General features: G+C 43.7%; 1 protein-coding gene across 1 annotated transcript; it reads left to right on the forward strand.

The window, feature by feature from the left end:
* Positions 1-1,609: 1,609 nt before the first annotated feature.
* On the forward strand, positions 1,610-16,176 carry cUnh18orf63 (chromosome Un C18orf63 homolog; the record flags this gene model as incomplete). The annotated part of the gene is made up of 13 exons (XM_083681913.1): positions 1,610-1,737; positions 2,496-2,574; positions 3,919-3,975; positions 4,644-4,755; positions 8,049-8,090; positions 8,236-8,312; positions 8,684-8,790; positions 9,016-9,112; positions 10,142-10,227; positions 11,002-11,188; positions 12,220-13,056; positions 13,190-13,273; positions 15,393-16,176. 13 exons carry the CDS (start codon positions 1,610-1,612, stop codon positions 15,513-15,515), a joined length of 2,016 nt encoding a protein of 671 aa, XP_083538039.1. The 3' UTR covers positions 15,516-16,176.
* Positions 16,177-19,741: the final 3,565 nt, after the last annotated feature.

Genomic DNA, 19,741 nt, shown 5'->3' on the forward strand with positions numbered 1-19,741 from the left:
ATATGTCAGTGGCGTTTTCTGCCTCTGGGATTTGAGGAGGCAAATATCGAGGGCGGGTTCTGGGATCATGCTCTCTTGCTAACTGCACTTTGCCCCTTGACTCAAAACAAAAAAAAACATTTGCTCTGTGTATTATTCTCTCATATTTCTTGACAAATTAAGCAGTTTTATTCTTTCTTTTTTCTTTTTACTTTTTACATTCTTTCTAAATTTTTTCATCAAATTTTGAGGAGGCCCTTGCCTCCTTGCGCCACACGCCTCTGACATATGTCAAGAAAACATTCATGATTGGTCAAGACAAACCCCCACAATGAAGGCACTTGCTGCTCTATGCAGCTTACGAGAAGTGACTGCCTCTAATAACAACTGCGTGAGCCTCGATATCGCCACTCTCTTAAATCTCAAGTAGCTGAAGTTTTTGAGCAAGTCCGACAGATTTGAACTCCTTCATGCAACAGGTATTGAAAGGCGCCGACCGGCAACTGCTCAAAATGGATCCCCTCAAACACGGTCAATGACTAGGCTTAAAGTTCACACAAGTTCGTGTGTAAACATTATTTCTCACGTAATGAGGGGAGAGATAAGCACGCTATGGTTACATTCTTTCATTGCAGACTGTAGGCAATGCCTATTCGTTTCTGTTTGCGAAATATTGTTTTACCCGTCTAGGCTACAATATTAAAAAAAGAAAATCTGAAAGGTTTATTCGGCCTAAGGTTTATAATGCTATGACTCGCGGCATATAAATCTGGCTGTGGCCTGCTGATTTGACTATAAACTGGTGCCTGTCCTGAATGTCTTTATTCATGTCTGTAAAGTGGGAACACCTCCTCTTACAACAACATGTGTTCGGTCCAGCTGAAATAAGCAGCAGTGAGGTCATGTGGCGGGAAGATGAGAACTCCTCGTCTCTGGTTCTATTCTGGCGTTTTAGGCTGCTGTGTTTTCTAGCACGTCAATAATTATTTGATAATTAATGAAATATGAAACGTGTGTAGGCTTCTACTAGGCTAAGTCCATACTAGGTCAAAGTTGTGATTAGCAACACAAGGGAAAGTTTTCCAGTTCTTATCTATTCGCCTTTTGCCCGTCTGGAGAGGCGAACTGTTACGGTTGAGTAGGTGAGAGAGCTAACTAGCTAGCCTTACCTGGAGTGACACACGCTATTTCTCTCAATGTTTTTTTTTTTTTTTAAATAGACAGCCACACAATGAACGTTGTTTAATGTGTAGTTTTGTGTAACATAAAAAGAGAAAGCTGGAATTGATCACTGTACACTAATAACTTAAAAAAAAGAGCCAGCTATGCGTGTGTGATTCTAGCTTTACAGTATCATACTGATACGTTATCTTCTCTGCCAGAGACACCAAAACTATGTCCCACTGCCACTCACTGAATTGTCTTTCTACCTTGTGGCCACAATAAGATGATGAAGGCCTTCATGTGTCTGGTCAGTCTATGACCAGAACACTTCTAATGATCAACAGAAACAGTAGCCCAGAATAATACACCAGCGTGTATGCATGATAGCTCATTCTTGGCTCTACTGCAGATATGACATTCTCCACCTGGTATCTAGCCTTCTGTAGGCCTATCTGTCTTTTTCAGGATGAGTGGAGTTGGGGAGCAGTCTCTGTTCTTCCTAAGCCTGCCAGACCTGAGGAAGCTGTGCTGTGTCACCCTGTTTCTGAAATCTGAGGATGAGGAACTAAGGAACAAGCAGGTGAAGACCTGCAGGTGAGCCGATCTAGCTCAGAGCCGTGGTCCTCTGTGGCTCAGTTGGTACAGCATGGTGCTAACAACACTTAGGTTGTGGGTTCGATTCATGCTGGGATCATATATACTGAAATGTATGCACTCACTGCAATGTAAATCGCTTTGGATAAAAGCGTCAGCTAAATGGCCTACAGTACCAGTCAAAAGTTTGGACACACCTTCTCATTCAATAAACCGTCAAGTCAGATATGGGAAAAGCAGAAATCACCCCCTAACCCCTGGCCAATGATTTGGTGTAAGTAATTTTGGTGAACACTCGACTATCAGAAGGCAAGGAAGGGGCAATTGCCATAGCAGTGTGGTACTAGCCCCGCTTTGAGGATTCAACCATATTGCTTACACCAACTCAGCTCTTGAGGATATATACAGTACCAGTCAAACGTTTGGACACACCTTCTCATTCAATGGTTTTTCTTTATTTTTTATTATTTTCTACATTGTAGATTAATTTTGAAGACATCAAAACTATGAAGGAACACATATGGAATTATGTAGTAAACAAAAAAGTGTTAAACAAACCAGAATATGTTTTATATGTTAGATTCTTCAAAGTAGCCACCTTTTGCTTTGATGACAGCTTTGCACACTCTTGGCAAGTTTGTGTCCAAACTTTTGACTGGTACTGTATATATTATAGGTTACTTTGAAGAAAGGACGAATTACATGATTGCAATGTTTTTAAACAATCTATAATTCCTTTCCTCTATATTCACTTTTAGGGAGCTGTTGTTGTTGTATTCAGACATCATTGCTTCTCCCGTGTTGGGCTCCTTCTCAGAGATCTCAGTGGTTATGGCGGTAAGTCAGAAAGGTATCTTCTCTCTCTCTCTCTCTCTCTCTCTCTCTCTCTCTCTCTCTCTCTCTCTCTCTGCCTATCTGTCCTCTTAACGGAGCAGGTGTAAGTTTGTCGGAAATCTGCTTTAAAGTTTAAAGTTCCAAACAACACCCTCCTCCCTAATAATAGTATAAACCCTGAAATGGACTTTGAAGTGTTGAACGCACACACGTCGGAAGAGGCAGCCACTAGAGACAGCATGGCCTATTTGATTTGAATTGTTTGTGTGTGAGTGAGTGAGTTGTTTGTGTGTTTTGCGCAACAGAATCGAGCAGATGCACAGTTTTTGTTTTTATTCATTTAATTTTCTCAAAATTCAAGGGAGAACCATCCTCCTCTTCCTCCACGGACCTGCCTCCACTGATGACCTTAGAGGAGTTACCACATGACCATCATTCTGGAATAGGCTTTTGTCTAATGCTCAGGGTGCTATTCAATAAAACTTGCATTGCAGTATTTACTTTGCGCAAGAGTAAGAGATGGGTAGCATGAAGCAAAATAATGTGACGAAGAATGATAATTCATTAATTCAGCCATCCATCTATTATGTCTCTGAGCCAGTCAGTTATTCTTACATTCTTTCCGTCAGTCAGTAAACCACCCATTCAGTCATTCACCCTCTGGAGTAATACTCTGACCTGGCTTGGATGATAGGTTTGTGTGACAAAGTATTACGAGACTGAAAGAGTGTGTGGGTGGTGTGTGTGTGTGTGTGTGTGTGTGTGTGTGTGTGAGTGTGTGTGTGGTGTGTGGTGTGTGTGTGTTGCGTGTGTAGAGCAGCTACATTCTGTATGTGCGTGCCTACGTATTCCGTGCTGGGACATGTGGTATTTAAACCAAAATAGTTGGTCTGCATTCCAGACATTCTGTATTCTGTCTTCTTTCCCTCCAAATGGATTGAGGCCAAATAAATGGAAAGACACAGCGGAAGTGTGACTCCAATATAAATATTACAACCTTGCAACATAAAACTTTCATCTGTTTTTCATTGCTCCACTGCACTCTTTGCTTTGCCTATTGTCTCACAGTGCTGGTGAATTATTGACTTGTTTGTGATTGTGTAACTCCCCCTGTGCCTGGTCTTCTAAAGAGGGGAGGAATTACCAGATTGTCAGCTGGAGAATATTCATGATCTCAGTGAATTTATGATCTTAGGAATTAAATTGTCTTTTTGGGTGTGTGTGTGTGTGTGTGTGTGTGTGTGTGTGTATGGGGGGGGGGGGGGGGGGGGTTCTACAAATGTGTACAAATGTTGCACACATTTTTCAATTTGTCTCATGTTACTGGTTTCAAATTTCCATTTTCAGATTACATTTTTCAAGAGGGGGATAATACAAGTGTTCACGCAGACACACAGCCTGGAGGTAAGCTGTTAGGGTCTGCTGGTCATTTGCTGTTATGGCATTTTAGACTGTGCTTGGCAAACCAGGAAGATACATTCTGAGCTTCAATTATTCAAGCTTATCCAATCAGTGCTTCTCCTGTGTTGGGCTCCTTCTCAGAGATCTCAGTGGTTATGGCGGTTAAGTCACAAAAGTATCTTCTCTCTCTCTCTCTCTCTCTCTCTCTCTCCCTCCCCCCCCTCTCTCTCTCTCTCTCTCTCTCTCTCTCCCTCCCCCTCTCTCTCTCTTTCTCTCTCTCCCTCTCTCTCTCTTTCTCTCTCTCTCCCTCCCTCTCTCTCTCCCCCTCTCTCTCTTTCTCTCTCCCTCCCCCTCTCTCTCTCTTTCTCTCTCTCTCCCTCCCTCTCTCCCTCTCTCTCTCTCCCCCTCCCTCTCTCTCTCCCCCTCTCTCTTTCTCTCTCTCCTCCTCTCTCTCTCTCTCTCTCTCCCTCCTTCTCTCTCTCCCTCTCTCTCTCTCTCTCTCTCTCTCCCTCCCTCCCTCTCCCCCCCTCTCTCTCCCTCCCTCCCCCCCTCTCTCTCTCCCTCCCTCCCTCCCCCCTCCCTCTCTCTCTCTCTCTCTCTCCCTCCCTCTCTCTCTCCCTCCCTTCCTCCCTCTCTCCCCCCCCCTCTCTCTCTCTCTGAGATGGGTACAGATGGGTCCTCCCCAGAGGGTACTCCCTGGCACCCTGCAGATGTGTCTCTCCTACTCCCTTACTACCAGGCTGGCTCCCAACTGGAATAAGGCTGGCCAGTACCTTATTGCTGGTATGTACCATAGATGTATTCTATAATAACACAATTATGATCTAATAATATAATTTATTTGTCTATTAATAACACAGATAAATAGATATTGTGTTATAAATAGATAAACACATTTGATAATATCTATTTATTCATCAAATGTATTTGTCTATTAATAACACAGATAAATAGATATTGTGTTATAAATAGATAAATACATTTGATAATATCTATTTATTCATCAAATTTATTTGTCTATTTATAACACAATTATGTGTGAGATCACTGGTTTGTGTGCCGTTTAAAGAACATGTACTTTTTTAGTCATCTTCATCATTTTGAGGCCGATCCTTCTAACTGTTTTGTTTTTGAATCATTATTTATTTGCTTCCAGAATGTCAGGTTTCACTGCCAGAAACACACTGATTAAAACATGATTCACTTACATAAACAAACACACCCATTTGCTGCAGCATAGCTGGATTAGCCAACCATTTATATTGCTTTTGCTAACTTTGTGTCCATCCACGACTCCCATCCAAAAGTTGAAAGGTCCATAAAACCGTGGGTACAACTTAATCTTGGCCTTACTGCAGGCCTACCCTCACCCCTTCTCCAGAGCTGACATACAGCACCAGTCAAAAGTTTGGACACACTTTGCCAAGAGTGTGCAAAGCTGCCATCAAAGCAAAAGGTGGCTACTTTGAAGAATCTAAAATATAAAACATATTCTGGTTTGTTTAACACTTTTTTGTTTACTACATAATTGCATATGTGTTCCTTCATAGTTTCGATGTCTTCAATATCAATCTACAATGTAGAAAACAATAAAAAATAAAGAAAAACCATTGGTGTGTCCAAACTTTTGACCGGTACTGTATGGTATTCCCCCTCCCCTGTCCTTTTGTGGCGCTTCTCTTTCCTTGCAGGACATGATTCTGTTGAGTGGTTGTAAAGGTCACTGTGTGGGCCGGGCTGGAGTGCTGGGCTGCTGGCCTATGATCACAGTGGCTGTGTGGACGTGTAACACCTCCCGTCGTTACCTTCACCTTGAGCCTATTAGATATGACACTGAGTAATTGATACTGAGATCACTCTGGGCGTTTACACACAAGCCGCCCGCTGCTGTTGATCTCCGAATGTTGTCTTGCCCTTGACTGCAATGAATGGGAGAGAAATTGGCCTGCCTTCACATTTGGCTGGGGAAATGGATTTCGCGGCATGTTGTGTAATCTGTCCGACACGTACGTTTTTTTGGATCTGGATAATGACAGCGTTAGTGTGTTTGAGAAGGAGTACAGCTTTTGTTTCCCAGCGCTCATTAACTCTGTGGCATCTCCCTCTCCCCACCTGCCCCTGCCTCATCATAGAATCATCTGGGTCATTAATCAAGTTAAAAAAAAACGTTTCCTTCCTCCAAAAACCTAGATGGATTTTTTTTGTTGCACATTGGTGTGTCCATGTTGTATGATAAGAGACTGGTGAAGGCCACGCTGTTCTTGTGTTGGAGGTTGCTCTGTGCTGGAGAAGGCCTAGCTGACCTTCCTCTTCAAATGTTTCAGGCTGACTGTCTTTCATGGTTGCTAGAATGTCACAGTCCCTCCTTTTACACTCATTAGGAACTTTATTAGAACACTATACTAATACTGGGTTGGGCCTCCCTTTATTAGAACACTATACTAATACTGGGTAGGGCCTCCCTTTATTAGAACACTATACTAATACTGGGTTGGGTAGGGCCTCCCTTTATTAGGAACACTATACTAATACTGGGTAGGGTAGGGCCTCCCTTTATTAGGAACACTATACTAATACTGGGTAGGGCCTCCCTTTATTAGGAACACTATACTAATACTGGGTAGGGCCTCCCTTTATTAGGAACACTATACTAATACTGGGTAGGGTCTCCCTTTATTAGGAACACTATACTAATACTGGGTTGGGTCTCCCTTTATTAGGAACACTATACTAATACTGGGTTGGGTAGGGCCTCCCTTTATTAAGAACACTATACTAATACTGGGTTGGGTAGGGCCCCCCTTTGCTCTCTAAACAGCCTAAATTCTTCGTGGCATTGATTCCACAAGATGATGTAAACATTCCTTTGAGATTCTGGTCCAGAAAGACATGATTGCATCACGCAGTTCCTGCAGATTTTCAGGTGCACTTTCAAGTTGTGAATCTCCACACTGAACTCATTGTCATGTTCATGAAACCAGTTTCAGACGAATTTTGCTTTGTGACATGGTGCATTATCATGCTGGAAGTAGCCATTAGAAGATGGGTATATTGTGGCCATGAAGGGATGCACATGGTCAGCAACAATACTCAAATAGGCTGTGGCATTCAAGCGATGATTGATTGGTATTAACGGGCCCAAAGTGTGCCAAGAAAACATTCCCCACACCATTACACCACCTCCACCATGAGAAGGTGTACAGGTGTTCCTAATAAACTGTTTGGTGAGTGTATATTCTACATTCTGAAACTGTTACAGGTCCGTAAAGGGTATGTAAATTTGAGCTTTAAAATGGCCGAAATGACCACGATAAATTGGTAGCAATCAAGGAATAAGATCACATAATAAAGAGCGTTGATTGGTCCAGAACCAGACGCTTTCTAAAATGTGGTGTCGTGGCTGAGCCCTGGCCTTTACGTACCGTCAGTATGTTTTCTGGATGTGCACACATTTGTTGCATTTAGAAAACGTAGCATATTGTACATTGTCAGATCTTCAGTGTCGCCAACGAGGGCAGCAAAACTACATGTTACATGTTTACCTATTGAAAAGCATCTTTAGGTTTTAGAAAATTGCCACTGTACACAATTCAGTTTATTCACTCACAGGGACACCAGTCAGTGATGTTGCAACAGCTCTACAGTTTGTTTCATTTATCCCTTATTTGATCAGGTAAGTTGACCGATGTTCTCTTTTGCAGCAACAACCTGGGGAAGAAATGATTAGGTGGCCATGATAGTATGAGGGCCAGATTGGGAATTTAGCCAGGACAACAGTATTAACACACCTACTCTTGCAATAAGTGCTATGTAATCTTTTTAACAACTTAGGACCTCGGTTTAACGACTCATCAGAAGGACAGCATCCTCTGCCAGGCAGTGCCCCATTCACTGCCCTTCCAGCAGCCTGTTTTGGTACCCCCATCCAAGGATTGACCAAGGCTTACCCTGCTTACTTTCCCAGACAAGCCAGCAGAGGGATGCAGAGTGGAGTAGCTACTGGCTACAGTGCAATGGCTGCTGGCTACAGCACAATGATTACATAACCCTCTTTGTTGATCTCAACCTCTTTCTAGGCAAGGATTTTCTGTCTCAATCTGGGAAGCTTAATGCCGTTGGTAAGTGTTTTTGTGTTAATCAAGTGCACTCTCTGGGAGGTGGATCAAGTTCTGACTTCAGATTCAATGCTGGCGCTCTCTGAGGCAGGTTTATAGGTATATATTGTGTGTGTGTGTGTGTGTGTGTTTGTGTTTCCATTGTCAGGGATGGAGCTGAGTGCTAGTGAGAGCCAGCTGTGTATCAGTGTAGAGGCCAGCACCGTCAGACTCCCTCCAGCCCTAGTGAGCACACACACACACACACACACACACACACACCTACACACATGCTGTATACACACAGACACACACACACGCTGTATACACACACACACACACATGCGCGCACACACACACACACATACACACACGCTGTATACACACAGACACACACACACACGTTGTATACACACACACATACACACACGTTGTATAGACACACACACACACACACACACACACACAAACTATACACAAACTAAACTAGCCATACACAGCATACTGTCATGTAGACCAGTAACACACCAGCTGCAGTGCCATTTCTTAAAACTGACTTTGTTATGTGATGAATGTTTTCCAAATGTCCAATTGAGAGTGAGAGTGTTGACTTCCAGCTGGAGGACTTTGACATACCTCCCATGGTCCTGAGGAACTTCCACAGTCAGCCAGATGCTGTAATGCAGACCTCAATGTGCAGCAACTGGTGCTACATTCTTCCCAGGTAAATAGAGGAGGTGGCTCTGTTAACCACAGGATGAGTAAGCTTGCCTGAGGAGCTGAGGAGCGTGTGTGTGTGTGTGTGTGTGTGTGTGTGTGTGTGTGTGTGTGTGTGTCTGTCTGTGTGTGTGTGTGTGTGTGTGTGTGTGTGTCTATGTCTGTGTCTATGTCGGGGTGTGGTGTGGTGTGCGTGTGCATGTGTTTGTGTGATGTGTTGTGTGTACCATAGCATGAAGAGAGGTCAGATCATCAGCATCAGTCACCAGGTGCCCAGTGAGAGCCCCTTCCAGAGTTACGCTGACCTACAGAACCACTGGAATAGCCTGGTAGGTCACACTGTACCAAGCATGTGCCATGTTAGAGGTTATCGCGATTGTACAGTAGATTACACTGGTAAGGTCCAGTGTGTTTTCCCACAGTCGCTTTGTCCAGTGTTATACAGACCATGGAAACTGTGGAAAATGGCTAGTTCGCTAAACCATGTTGGCTGACATCAGCTCACATTACTATTTATTTGAAATCTGTTATGTTGTAATTATGACAGCCATATGTGGAATTATGTAGCCAGGTTTTTCACAGAGACTGTACAGTGTCATCACATGAACACTGTCGTCACACACATTGACTACTCCAGGGTTTGGGTTAGGGTTGGGGTTAGTGTTCCAGTGTTCTAATCACAACCACAGGAACAATCATCTGTCACCTGTGTCATGTCAGCTGTGAACCAGATGTCACTGGTCACGTCGTGTCTGTCAACATCTGCCAGCAACCAATCACGGACTTGGCGCGCGGGATCAAAGACTCGGTGACGTTGGGTTGAAATAAGGGGCCACTTCTCACACCCCTGAATGATAAACAATTGACTCTTAACGTTCCATGTTGTCAATTTAGACCCACTGCTCCTAAACTACCCATGATAAATATTTACCACCAACGCCTCTCCTTAACACCTGTTATCACTAGAGCATGTTGTGTGTTATTGTAGCCTTGAACACAAACTACAGGCCGTGGTTCTGGCAGGGTCTGGTCTTTGTCTTCCTGACACATCTGGGTGGATGTTTTACATTCACAGCAGGAGGGCTGTTGAACCTTAATCACAAAGTAAACGCTTGCAAATGCAAAGTCTTTATGTATCTGTCTTCTTCTTCTCCCCACCCCCCCTTCTCTCTCTCCCTCCCACTCTTGCCCTCCCTCTCTGCCTCTTCAGACACACACACTCACATGCACCACACACACACACACACACACACACACACACACACACACACAGACACACACACACACACACATACATACACCCTCATAGTCACTCAGATGTTTGAGCCCTTGTCTTAGTTATATTTTCTTTATTCCAGTATGGGTACAGGCTCCCTGAGATCGATGAAGAGGAGGTGATCTATTGCCACGTGTTTTTTAAACTGGTTGGAGAGAGGCTGTTCACGTATCCTTTTACACCTGTGATACTGGTAGGGGACAATGACACCTATAGTACTGGTAGGGGACAATGACACCTATAGTACAGGTAGGGGACAATGACACCTATAGTACAGGTAGGGGACAATAACACCTATAGTACAGGTAGGGGACAATGACACCTATAGTACAGGTAGGGGACAATGACACCTATAGTACAGGTAGGGGACAATGACACCTATAGTACAGGTAGGGGACAATAACACCTATAGTACAGGTAGGGGACAATGACACCTATAGTACAGGTAGGGGACAATGACACCTATAGTACAGGTAGGGGACAATGACACCTATAGTACAGGTAGGGGACAATAACACCTATAGTACAGGTAGGGGACAATGACACCTATAGTACAGGTAGGGGACAATGACACCTATAGTACAGGTAGGGGACAATGACACCTATAGTACAGGTAGGGGACAAATGCAAAAGCAGACGATTAACAGATGATTAGACACTAAAATACATCATCATTGTGTCATTCCTTCTGTGTTCTACAGTAAACTCTCTGCCTTCCCTGTATGGCAGACAAAGCCTTGTAAACCCAGCCGGGAGCTAACAATCTATTCCACTTGACGTAACAGATTCGTGAAGTGAAACAGAATGTTGGCTTGCAATATCTGGCTGTTTTCTTTTTGTTTTTTTTACGAGGCTATGGCGGATGTGGAGACTCCTAACGAAGACCATGTTTCATCTGTGTGTCGTTATCGTCCGTCTCCAGTCTCTTAACTCTTCTCTGAGATACCCTCTGAGCTGCATCAGGACTCTGCCGGTGCAGCGCTGTCCCAGAGTGGACCTGCAGGGGGCGCTGGGCTCCTTCATTTCCGACCTCAGAGACAGGCTGCAGAGTGTGTGTGGTTTCCCAGCTCGCCTGACCAGCAAGCCCTGCTACCACACCGCTGACCTCATCAGTCCGTCCTCAGCACAGGTGTAAAAAATACATATGATATGATATGATATAATATAATGTAATATATACGCCATTTAGCTGAGACTTACATTGCAGTGAGTATGTACATTTTTCAATATATATGGTCCTCACTCAACATTTACCTTCACAAATTTAAAAAAATAAAAAAATAAATATTTATATTTATATTTATATATATATGATTTCCATCAGTGCATTCAGTTGGGTTTCCAAGGAGGAGAGAGAGTGACAGAGAGAGAAAGAGAGAGATTCTGTAGACAGAGAAAGAGTGAGGGAGAGAGAGAGAGAGAGAAAGAAAGAAAGACAGACAGACAGACAGACAGCTGAGACACCACCACTCTCCACCCCCCCCACCCCCCACCCTTCTATACTGATTTATTGCTTGGCATTCACTCCACGTTCATGATTTATAAGCTGAGAGAAATCTTGACTTCTCCATTGAAACAATAGCTAAATGTTAGGTCATATCCTCCCCTGGTCCTTTATGGCCTTCAGATGGTGTGGAAACGTTTGCTGCCAAACCGAGTATTTATTTGTGCTGGACCAAACACCACGGTGTCATAAAAGGTTTTGATAAATGAGGTTGGAGGTTGATTGAAAAAGCAGTTCGTGTCAGCTGAGTTGAATCAGATGTCAGTAGCAGACAAGCGTACACAACTCTCACAGGGCTGGAATGAACTTTAGTGAAGGCGACGGACCTACAGAAATGATTTGTTCCACAGAGGTACTGTGACTCTGTATTGTCTTATGGAATGATTTGTGTCATAGAGGTACTGTGACTCTGTATTGTCTTATGGAATGATTTGTTTCATTTGTTTCGTAGAGGTACTGTGACTATATTGTCTTAGATTTGGGGTGATTAGATTTATCGTTTCGAGATGTGACGGAAGTATAATTTATACCACAATCGACACACATTACACAAACGGTACTTTGATGATGATTATTTTTCTGAGCGTTTTAATTGCACAAAGATCACAACCATGATTTACAGCATTAAATCATTGTGCATTTTTGGGTGGTTACAGGTGTCCAGAGGCAAACCCGTGAATCTGACAACCAAGTCTGCCAGCAGGCCAGTGCTGACCCAACTCCCCGCTCCCTGCCCCCTCAAGCCCTTATCCAGCCCAGCTCCAGCCCGACCTGCCCTCCCCTCCAACCAGCCAGGTGGGCAGAACTATGGTAGCAGCCAGATCAGTGAAGTCCAAACGCAGGCGATCTACCCCCGCCCTACTGCCCCAAGATCAGACACACCCCAACACCAGGGCTATACCTCAGAGAGAGGCTGGCCTTCCTCCTCCTCTTCCTCCTCCTCCTCCTCCTCCTCCCTCTATTCTAGCTCTGCCACCCCTCCGTCTGCCAGACATCCTACTCACAGCCGAGCCCAGGCTCAGAGCAGCAGGCCGAAGATGGTGCCCATCTTCAAGAACAAGGCTCTGACACGTCATGTCAACGTCACACAACTCCTGGCACAGAAACAGCAGAGGAGAGGGGAGGAGCCACGGGCATCTGTGCTGGGTCAGAAGAGGCCTGGCCCTGCCTTTTCTTCCTCTTCCTCCTCTTTCTCCTCCTTTTCTTCATCATCTACTCCCTCCTCCTCCTCCTCCTCCTCTGTTCCCTCCTCCTCCTATTCCTCTGTCCCCTCTTCCCTGTTCTCTTCCTCCTCCGTAAAGTGGACACAGGACACATACCAGCCCACCCCAGGCTCTGTTGTCCCTCGCCCCGCCCCTCGCCCGGGGCCTGAGGGGGTCACTCCGCACCCCTCCCAGGGGCACGCTCCCACAGCCAGGGATGAGACGGCCGGGGCCGGTGGACCCTCAAACCCCCCACCTCTGAGCCCCTCCAAGATCCCCAGCAGAAGAGGGGTGAGTCCCTACCATGACGGATGGATTAACCGAGGCTGAGTTGCACTTTGAAGAACAGAGATTTCCAGGTATTTATTTATGGTAAAGTTTTATCGACACCATAACAAACCAACGAATAACCTGTTTGTTTCAGGGAGACTGGTTTGAGTCTAAACCCAAGAAGCCCAAGTCTGCAGTGCAGGATGTGGACGTGGAAAAATATGCCAGGAGTAATCAGGTACACTGTGCTGCCACACCGTCCTATACCTACATTAAAGCATGGATTCACAGGGCGCGCTCAGTGGCGTAGCACACTAATTAATGCCATATCATTGCAAGCTCCTTGGTTCGATTCCGGCCATCGACATATCCTGCATGTCATCCCTCCTCTCTCTCACCCATCCTCCCTGTCAATCTCTATTATCTCTATCCCCAATAAAGCAGAAATGCCCTAAAAAAATAAAATTAAAAAAAGCATGGATTCACAGTGAAAATGATACAGATATTTTTCATATGTTCCAAATGTTGAGGGAGGTGTATGTTGAGGGAGCGAAGGCCTATGTCTGAAATCTGCAACCTCTGGCCACCACAAACATATTCAGTTTGAAGTTTCAAAGAACAAACCTCCTGTCTAATAATCATAGTAATAACATTGCATGATCGCTACTGATTAAACATAGTCATTACAGCCATTGAGAAGCTTTTAGAAGGCTTTGAATGTTCCTCGTTTCACCTTTAAAATAGTTTTGGAAGTAGGATACATTTGGCAAATGGTTTAAGAGGGAAAACTCAGCGAAACAGCTTGATTTAAAGGGCCGTACAGCAGCATAAGTGTTAGGATCAGGACCCATAAACCAAATGGATTTTCCCACTGCTCTCCTAATTTAATTCTATTATATACTTTTACCGAGTCGAATCCATCTACTGTCAGTTCCCCAGCCAGATATGATATAATTTCACTGAAAGGTACGACTTTCCATCATTTTAATGATGGGAGCGAAGGAAAGTTTGTTATTGTTAATGATTGCAGTGGTTTTGATGGACTACGCTTCCATGCACAATATTTGTCCATTCAGAATTAATTAATTCTGAAATAACTGTTTATGTGATCGTAAAATTCAAGTGGCCTTTTGGAATTAACTGTTTACATGTGCTAACATATAATCTAAATAAAGTAGTTTCTGACTTGCGCAGTGGCCTCTTCTTCGTATGTCCCGCGGCACAAAAGGCCAACATGTTTTGTATGCATCACTTGCGTTGATAAATTGCCTCTTATATTTTTTTACTGGATAGAGACAGGAAAGTAAGGAGGAGAGGGCATGTCAGCGGCCGGATTCGAACCGGCCCATGTCAGGATGGCACAGGCCGGATTCAAACCCATGCCAACACGGGCATGCGTGTGCACTGTCGGCCGCGGTGGACCACTGGACCACCCCAGGCCTTGTTTGCCAACTAAGACAGACACAACCACAAATCATCTGTCTGTCAAATCGCTGTCCCTCAGGGGAAAGACGTGCTCCTGGAATCTACTGCTGAGGAATGAAAGCAGAACTTTGGAATGACACGCTCGTCCGAAATTTTGCACGCTTATGGAAAGTGTTATGGACGAATGTGAACGTGCGAGAGCCTATCCTGTTGATGATGCTTTCGGCAATCGTTTTGTATGCCTTGCCTTTGAAAGCTGCGTCTAGCACCGATGCATGTGCGCGTTAGAAACTTGGTTATTCTGATTGGGCAAGTGAGCCAAATGGTTTCCTTGCTTAAATATTAGATAATGTTCTCCTAGCAAAGGGTTTATCAAAGGTACAACCCAGCCCTTCCATCCCACAACGGTCAATTTACTCAGACTGAAGTGTTTACATGAGGGTGTTTTATTCAGTTCATTTGTTTATTTGGACTATTAACAGAATATTAGGCTGCATGTAAACGTAGTCAGTGTTCTGACTGGGACACAGTGACTCTGGACAGATTCTGTCAGAGTCATATGATGACAGTAGGCTACATGTATGATAGAATACATATGTACTAGGGGAGGCTGGTGGAGGTAGAAATTGGAGGACAGGCTCATTGTAATGCATGGAATGGCATGAGGACTCGTATCAAACGTGTGTGTTCGATACCATTCCTGATTCCATTCCATGCATTGCAGTGATTTTTACCTCACCAGCCTCCACTGAGGTACCATAGGATATAAAGGGCTGTGTACCTGCTAAGTCAGCATATCTGTACACTGATAGACTGATGACTTGTTGCAGGATTTGGTGTAATTGGGATTCATTCCACACGTTTGAGTCATTACAAGTAAGCAAAGGTCTGTTTAAGTTTTAAGAAAGGTCTGTCTGTCTATCTGCCTCCAGCTGTCAAAGATCAACGCTGCGACCCTGGGGGCGTGGCTGAAGAATCAGGGTGTGGCCGTACGCTCCAGGGACAGGAAGGAGGAGTTGGTGTCGAAGGTCATGGGATGTCTGACAGAGCCCTGAGAGGGAACCCTGAGAGCAGCCAGAGGTCACAGGGGGTCACCTCACTCAGAGACACAGAGAGGGATCGGTTACGTCCTGCAACATCACAGAGCGGCAACAACAGTGTTTCATCCTAACTTGACCTTTACCCCCCAGGCCCAATCTCCTCCAGGTCCTTGGTATTCACTCCATGTTCCTTTTTTATTCCAGCCCAGCACTACCACACCTGATTCAGCTTATGAGGGTGTTGTGCATGCCACAGTCCAAGGCAGTTGTGTAGACCTGAAAGGATTGGATTGATCAAATTGCAAGGTGGAGCTCTTACCATATTGTCTACGTATCCCATCTCTCAGGATTATACAAGTGCCTAAGGGTTTAGGCATGGGGTTGATTTGGGATTGGGTGCAGGTTTTGAATAGCCTTGTGGTTTTCTATTGCAAAGTGTTATTATCCTTCAATGGATTATATGTTCCTATAAATGAACTTGAGGTAAGAGTTTAAGAGAATGTTGCATGCGATATTTAGGCCTAATATATTTCATGTTATATTTCATTGTTGTTTTTACTTGACTTCTTATTTATTATCCCTGACTACTTGTTTTGCCTGTTCAAAATGTCATTTCACAGTATGTACTGTGTCTGAGTGGTTCGTGTCTGAGTGGTTCGCTTCTGAGCGTTTTGAAAAGAAGAAAGTAGAAAGTTTGGTACTTTTTTGCCTCGTTTCTTTGTGTTGTGTTGCACTCATTCTGGGCTCTTTTGAAATGCTGAATCGAATGCACATCAATTTTGTCATAATGTAACAAATGTTGTTAATACATTACAGAGATACTTATCCTCCATGTGAAAGTCGCACGCATCCCTGTGTTTTCCACAGTGCTGCGAAAGGCAAATGACTGCATTGAAATATGCCCTCACAAGTTCTCTTCTGTGCCTCTCAAAGACAGAATATTAAAGTGTGATGCCTACAGTGGGGTGCACAGCACAGGTACACACACACACACACACACACACACACACACACAGGTAGACACACTCACACACACACACACACACACACACACATATGCCTCAAAGGTGTGTGGTTTTGGGTTTTTCTCTCTCACTCTCTTTCTCCCAGAAAAAGCTAAAGCGATATCCAGAAACACCATTTTGAGTGAAATGCAAATGAAGTCTGGCAACTTTGATCGCAAGAGTCAGAAGCCAAACTGCAAGTCTTTCAGTCTTTCAAAGGATCCTTTTTTATGGTTTATTCAGGCAAGAGCTTTAATGACTCATACAAATCTGACATGGAGAGACTGCTCTCTGATCGGGTTCAGAAGAGGCCAAGATCTGTCTTTCTCTTTCAAGGTTTAAAAGCCATTACTGTTTTTTGAAGGGGTGGTATTTCATACATCAAAGTTTATAATGCGAAACAGACCGTGTTCATTTTCTTCCTCTCCACTTGCTTTTGTGTGAAGGGAACTGTTAGTCATTAGGGTCAAATTGCTTCATGCATCCCTGGTCCTTTTATGGATGCAACATGTGCTGTATTTCTACAATAATGCGATATTACTTTGATAATCAGGTTGTTTGTAATTACCAGTTGTGTAGTAGTCTTGTCTTTCTCATTTTGTAGAAAAAACAACTGTAGTTTACAACTGGAAACGGTTGTAAACTACTGTACAACCTTTGAACACTGGTTTCATTTTTGTTTTCATATCAGATATCATGGGCGGGATTGAAATGTAGATCAGCTTACCTTCCCCATATTCGAACCGTGACCATTCGAGAGGAAAATGAAAAACAAGATCAGTGACGAGAGGCCACTTCACCCTCCTGTCAGGCATGGAGAAGCAGTGATGCGTTTGTGTCTGGTTACACAGACACAGAAATGTTGGGCCTGTGTCTTCAGTGACATCAAGCCTTTTCGTTTTAATCTCTTCCCTGCCTGCAGACAGACAGTGATCTTGATGGCTAGTCAGAGAAACGTAGAGACAGGTATGAGATAGCTGCACAGCTGGAGGAGACGGGTTTGGTGTGTGTGTGTGTGTGTGTGTGTGTGTGTGGATGGGGGGGGGAAGGGGTTCGTAGGACGAGTTCCTTGGGAACACCCTGTGTTTAAGTGCTGTCCCCCCAAGGCTGAACCTTACATTCCACTTGCTGAGGCATGCTGCGTCTCGCTCTGACCCACAGCCAACACTACGACAGGCTGCACTCTGCTCTGCTTCCCTGAACTACAGACCTACACACTGTTAACAGTCACCTCTACAGACTAATGCTACAAGTTCATGTGTTCTAAAGGTCTCCTTGTTAGTCTTGTAAAATGCCCCTTAATGATTGTAGGACTTTGCCTACGGGGGAAATTATGTGAAGGAGGAATTATATATACATACAGTGCGTTCGGAAAGTATTCAGACACCTTCACTTTTTCCACATTTTGTTGTGTTATAGACTCAATTTAAAATGGATTAAATTAAAAGAATTTGCCATCAATCCACACACAATACCCCAGAATAACAAAGAAAAAACTAGTTTTTTTGAAATTTCAGTAAATTTATTCAAATTGAAATGCAGAAATGCCTTATGTACATAAGTATTCAGACCCTTTGCTATGACACTCTTAAAATTAGCTAAAATGCAAAAATGTCATCAACAAATCACTCAGTAAGTTGAATTGAGTCCATCTTAATGCAAGGATAATAGTTCATGTGATTTTGGAATTAATATCTTTGTTTTTATAGGGTCTCTGATTTGCATAGGAATCAATTACACACTGTAGATTAGGATGTCACCACCAACTCAGCGAATTACATCATTTTCTCTTGATCTTGACAAACTCTCCAGTCCCTGCCGGTGACAAACATACCCATAACTTGATGCAACTACCACTATTCACACGAGAATAGTGCATAGAAACTGCATTGCATGTGCTGGAATTGTACCAAACTTAATGCTTTGTAGTAAAACCAAATAAACACATTTCCAGCTAGTTTCTTTTCTGTATCACTTGAATTCATTGTTGCAAACACAATTATGGATATGAGATAGATTATTTTCCTTTTGGTCACTTGGTTCTAGTCCAATTTTGTAGAGTTGTCCCGATGTTGTCCCATCGACTGCTTTTTCCTCTCCGCCATTCAACTTTGTAGATTTGTGTAAGTCTCCCCAGGCCTCAGGGTCACATTCCTGAGCAGTTTTGTTCCTCTCCATTTGCTCAGTTTGCAATGACAACCTGATCCACACAGTGTGTAATTGATTCCTATGCAAATCAGAGACCCTATAAAAACAAAGATATTAATTCCCAAATTACATGATCTATTATCATTGGCTACTGTGTGACTGATGTTGTTAACTGCACTTGAGTTTTTGAGTTATGACTGTGTCATTTTACACGTGTTGATGTTTTATACAAACATCCTGTCATCCTCTTTCCTTCTCCCATCAATACTTTCGGTTTAGGCCTGAGTACACCAACTCTCGTGTGTCCCTAGGACGCATACAGCCTAGAACTTCCATTCGTTTGCAACAGTCTGTTTATTTTGTATGTTTCTTTGAACTATTAAATTGGCTATTTTGTATTGATACGCTATTCTCATTCTTCCTATTTGCCCTGAATGTAATATTGTGCCTTAACGGTTTTGCTAAACCAGCATTAAAGTCGTGACCAGGTTTTCACATAGAGTTCACTTTTCTTAAGTCAAAGTCAAAGTGGCTTTATTGTCAATTCTTCACATGTCAAGACATACAAAGGAATCGAGAGGACGTTTCTCACTCTCCCACGGTGAGACAGATAAAGTGCCCAGGCACAACAGATAACACATACTAAAAGTAAAACATTCAATAAAAATAATTTAAACAGTGCAAAAAGAGCAGTCAGTAAAGACAGTAAGTAGCAGCCAAATACTGTGTATTCTGTATAAAAAAATATATAATAGTGCAATAGTGCATTGTAGCAATAGAATAGTGGTGGATAGTGGGTTGTCCAGAGTCCGTAGTGTTTTTTTTTTTTGGGGGGGGGGGGGGCTGAAGGGTTGGGAGGTGGGGTGGTGGTTTCAGCTTCTTGACAGCTTGGAGGATGTGGCTGGGGGAAGTGAGGGGAGAGAATTTAGCTTCCTGACAGCTTGGGGTATGAAGCTTTTCGTGAGTCTGGTGGTGTGGGCACGGAGGCTCCTATACCTTCTTCCAGAAGGCAGGAGGCTGAACAGACTGTGTGCGGGGTGGCTTGCGTCGCTCACAATCGAGGTAGCTTTGCGGGTGAGGCGGGTGGAG

This window comes from Argentina silus, assembly GCF_951799395.1.
Source record: "Argentina silus genome assembly, chromosome: 1".
Taxonomy (NCBI): domain Eukaryota; kingdom Metazoa; phylum Chordata; class Actinopteri; order Argentiniformes; family Argentinidae; genus Argentina; species Argentina silus.